This window comes from Sinocyclocheilus anshuiensis, unplaced genomic scaffold, assembly GCF_001515605.1.
Source record: "Sinocyclocheilus anshuiensis isolate Anshui unplaced genomic scaffold, SAMN03320099.WGS_v1.1 scaffold2081, whole genome shotgun sequence".
Classification (NCBI taxonomy): Eukaryota; Metazoa; Chordata; class Actinopteri; order Cypriniformes; family Cyprinidae; genus Sinocyclocheilus; species Sinocyclocheilus anshuiensis.
This window is the reverse complement of record NW_015548360.1, coordinates 35,739-40,597: the sequence shown is the minus strand read 5'-3', so window position 1 is coordinate 40,597 and position 4,859 is coordinate 35,739. Positions and strand designations below refer to the sequence as shown.

The 4,859-nt window shown below is 34.1% G+C and overlaps 1 protein-coding gene across 1 annotated transcript in view; it reads right to left on the bottom strand.

The window, feature by feature from the left end:
- Positions 1 to 367: 367 nt before the first annotated feature.
- LOC107656649 (DNA-binding protein SATB1-like) overlaps positions 368 to 4,859 on the bottom strand; it is an 8,704-nt gene continuing 4,212 nt past the window's right edge. The window contains exons 7-11 of the mRNA XM_016444573.1: positions 3,235 to 3,617; positions 2,953 to 3,147; positions 2,649 to 2,780; positions 1,270 to 1,467; positions 368 to 952 (exon numbers count right to left, since the gene is read on the bottom strand). Coding sequence (XP_016300059.1) covers positions 398 to 952; positions 1,270 to 1,467; positions 2,649 to 2,780; positions 2,953 to 3,147; positions 3,235 to 3,617 — 1,463 coding nt within the window. The 3' untranslated portion in view covers positions 368 to 397. The remainder of the gene's footprint in view (positions 953 to 1,269; positions 1,468 to 2,648; positions 2,781 to 2,952; positions 3,148 to 3,234; positions 3,618 to 4,859) is intronic.

Here is a 4,859-nt window from a genome sequence, read left to right as displayed (position 1 = left end):
ATATACAGTAAAAACAGTAATGTGAAATATTATTACAATTTAAAAAAACCTTTCTATTTTAAATATTTTGAAATGTAATTAATCCTTCAGATACTTCAAGAAATCATTCTAGTATGCTGATTTGCTCCTCAAAAAAAAAAAAAAAAAAAAAAAAATAGTATTATCAATGTTGAAAACAGTAATGCTGCTTAATATTTTTGTGGAAACCGTGACACGTTATTTTTTAGTATTCTAAAATTAATAGAAAGTTCAAAAGAACTGTTTATTTCAAATAGAAGCCTTTTGTCATATTATAAATGTCTCTTTTGATCAGTTTAATGCATCCTTGCTGAATTGAAGTATTAAGTTCATTCAAACAAAATAGCCCCAAACTTTTGAATGGTAGTGTATGCAGTTTTTAGGAGTTTATGAATTGGCAGTAGGCGGGACCATCATCGCGCTCCTCCTTACATGGAAGCTCCTCTTCTTTTTTAATAGTAATGATAAAGCGAGTTTGTGTAGATGCATTTTGCTCCACCACACCATCTTGTTTCCCTGTCATCATGTTTGCATTTGTCTCCTCATCGTTTTCCATTGTATCCCTGCATTCCTCCTCTGCCTCCATATAATCGTCTTCCCTTTCCTCAATCTCTCTTTCTCCTCTGTTGTCCTGCTCTTCCTGTCTAAGCCAGTTGTGACCATTGAAAAAGCTGAGAACAGCCTCTTTGGCTACTCCTAGTTGAGCAGATAGTGTATGAATGGCCTCTTGATCTGGATGTAGTCCCACTTCCTGAATGAAACTCTGCAGGATTGCATGGGCTTCTGGTGGTAAAGACCTGCCTCCAATATTTGGGCCCATGTGAGTGTCTTTGAGACATCCAGAGATGAGATGCTGCTGGAGGAAGTGTTGATGATGCTGAGGTGGAATTTTATGCAGTTGTTGGTGCTGCTTCAGAGGCACCATATGCATGACCTTCGGGGAAAAAAATCAATAAAACTTATTTTTCCATTACAAAATAAATTATCAGCATAACAATTTGAAAATCTTACATTTTGAACAAAGGAATTCACATGGTTAATGCCATAATATGTGAGTTATAATAAATGGTTTTAAAATTGGATATGGTTAATAAATAATTATGAGATCTAACACATCAAAACATGTTTGATTTTATATATTAGGGCCCATATTAGCAAAATAAATGTAAACAATAATTTACAGTCAGTATTCATAATGTATTGTAATTGTTTACTAAAATTATAATTACAGAAGTTTGTGTGAGCACTCACTTGTAGTTGTTCTGTCAGTGGTCTTGTGTGCTTTTCTGAGTAGAACGTCTGCCCGGTATTGCTCTCTTGGTCATATATAACATCTCGCTCTGATTGGCTGAGATTTAGGAACTGGCGAATCAGAGACAGATTTTCCCACAGTGTACGATTCTGAGGCGATGGCTCCTCCTTCCAGCGCAAGAGCTCACACAGCCAGCCCTAAAACAGACACAAATACAGCAGGTTTCAAACATTTGAGACAATGTTCTAATTTAAACCTAGATGTTAATGTAATGTTTTAGGATTTTTTTTGCCCATTTGAAAATGTTCTAATGTAAAATGAATAAGAAATATTTTATTTATGCTTTCCATATCATAAATATTTAAATATATAATAAATATTTATATGTAGGAGATAAATATTTAATTTTCAAGAAATATTTAAAATTCTGCAGTATTTCTAGGTCACCAGTCAAATAAGCAAAATTATGACCTTAACTATGTGAATTCCTTTGTTCAAAATGTAAGATTTTCAAATTGTTATGCTGATAATTTAATTTGTAATGGAAAAATAAGTTTTATTGGATAATATTTCACAAAATAACAGTTTTTTTTTTTTCTGTTTAAAAATGTAAGAAAAACTCTTAAATTGTTATGCTGGTAATCTAATTTTCAATGGATAAAATGCAAAATAAATAAATTAATTAATAAATTAAAAAAGCCACAATTCCACTAGTGTTTTAGACATTTTGACCCTACATACTGTCTCATAAAACTGGGAGTGGATTAATACTAATCATACTACAGTACTTAATACTAATCATATTACAGTCAGTGCATTCAAGGTATAGGCTATAAATTGGATATACATTTATTGTATTTAAATGTTAGTGTATGTTAGTGTTTTTAGACGAGTGTCTACCAAATATTAAAATAGAAAACAGTTATTTTAAAGTGTAATAATATTTCACAATATTACTGTTTTTGCAGGATTTTTGATCAAAGAAAAGCAGCCTTCTTTTAATAACATTAGATTTCTATTTAAATAAATTTATTTCTTCTAGTAATTTAGACTTTTGGACCCTACTGTACATATCTTCTCATAAAACTGGGAGTGGATTAATACTAATTATTTTCATAATCACTATATTACAGTATATGAATTGTAGGTACAGTATATACTGCACATATCCTTGCATTCCCTGCTTTCATATAAATATTTATTATATGTTTAATTATGTATGAAATGTATATACCTCAAATGCAATGAAAGCTGCTTTGGATAAAATGCGTAAATGTACTGTCTTGTAAGGTGTACCTCTTTCCCCTTTTTTATTAGAGATTTCTTGTGCAATCTGTACCAATGTATTCCTTTTGTACACATGCACACACACATGTACCTGACTCTTGGCTGCAGACACTTTTGCAAACAAGGCCTGCGACACTTTTGCTCGTCTCATTTCCTGCTGTATGTCATCATAGATGCCGTAGTTTATTCCAGAATCATCGCATTCCACTTTGACTACAGTGTCCTTGGAAACAGGTGAAAGTTTACACTTAACACTTAATTAACAAATGGCACTTTAATATTACCATTATTACTATGGTTAACTATGAGTTTACTTGTCTAAAATAAGATGCATGTGCTATCCATAGAGATGATAGCACATGCTAATTTGCATCAGGTTCTAAGTGACAGTAAACCTGAATGGGCAGAGGTGAGCTTGTATTGGTGTTGTAGGTAGAGTTGAGGTTACGCTCTCTTTCCTCCAGATAAATTGAGTCTCTCTGGCTCTGTGGCAGTTGCAGGAAGCTCTGCATGGCCCTAAGGTTTACTAAAAGAGACTGAGACGCACACCGTGGGTCTTCTTCCTTGCGCAAGATCTCCGATAGCAGGCCCTGTTGCAAGTAATATCACGGACAGACACATTAATATGTATACAGATACATAATATTTGAGAGATATGCACATTTCTATCATGTTACCTGAGTCCTGTTAATGGCCACTCGTGCAAACACGGCTTGGGAAATCCCCGCCCTCTTTAGTTCCTCACGCACCCAATGGTAAATTTCAGGTGACACGTCGGTGACAGGTGAGGGACATTGAGCTACTGTGGGTGGGGACACATTGCATTTGGGAGGAGTCCTTAGTGGTGCAGGATGAGGCCTGTGTGAGTGCGTGTGAGCGTGTGTGAGGAGCTGAGACATGGCGTGCTGCTGTGAGAGGAGCTGAGCCATCACCAGACCAGGCATTCCAGCCTGCATCTGGACAACGCCACGTGACTCCGCCCCACTGCCTTCCATTGGTTGCTGGTACATGGTGGGCTGGCTGGAGGATGATGGTTGGCTGCAATGTCTGCTCATGTCACCTGAAGGGAGATAAAAACCTTTAGTAGCTCGATATTCATATGAAATCACTGGAGTCTATTTAAAATTTACAGCCAAAATCATCTTATTTTCAGTATATGCTGTGACAGCATTTCATATATGTGACCCTGGACCACAAAACCAGTCTTAAGTCGCTGGGGTATATTTGCAGCAATAGCCAAAAATACACTGTATGGGTCAGAATGATCGATTTTTCTTTTATGCCAAAAATAATTAGGATATTAAGTAAAGATCATGCTCCATGAAGATATTTTGTACATTTCCTACCGTAAATATATCGAAACTTCAGTTTTGATTGGTAATATGCATTGCTAAGGACTTTATTAGGACAACTTTAAAGGCAATTTTCTCAATATTTAGATTTTTTTGCACCCTCGGCCAAATATTGTCCTATCCTAACAAACCATACATCAATGGAAAGCTTATTTATTCAGATGATGTATAAATCGCAATTTCGTTCAATTTGGTTTTGTGGTCCAGGGTCACATATACAGTTATTTTACTTTACTACAGTTTTAGTATTTAAAATCTATATTTTTACATACACTACCATTCAAAAAATTTGGGGTCAGTAAGATTTTTTTTATTTAAAATAAATGCTTTCTATTTATCAAAGAATCATGCAAAAATGCAGCACAGTTTTCACAAAAATATTAAGCCGCACAACTGTTTTTAACATTACTAATAAGAAGAAAATGTTTCTTGAGCACCAAATCAGCATATTAGAATGATTTCTTAATGATAATGTTACACTAAAAACTGGAGTAATGGCTGCTGAAAATTCAGCTTTGCCATTACAAGAATAAATTAAAATTTTAAATGTATTAAAATGGAAAGCAGTTATTTTAAATTGTAATAATATTTCACAATATTACTTTTTTTCTGATTAAAAAAATGCAGTCTTTGGTGAGCATAAGAGACTTCCTTCAAAAAGACTGCAAACTTTGATTGTAGCGTAGTCTATTGCTTTTTATTAAAATAGGTTAATAAATTATGTATCATGAAATAACAATGAAAATTTTAAAGCATAACCTATCATTTATTAGGAGGCATATGATGTTGCTAAAAAAGAACATTATTTTGTGTATTTGGTGTAATGAAATGTGTTTATGCGGTTTAAGGTTCAAAAAACACATTATTTTCCACATACTGTGCATTATTGTTTCTCCTCTATGCCCCGCCTTTCTGAAACGCGTCGATTTTTACAAAGCTCATCGGTCTGA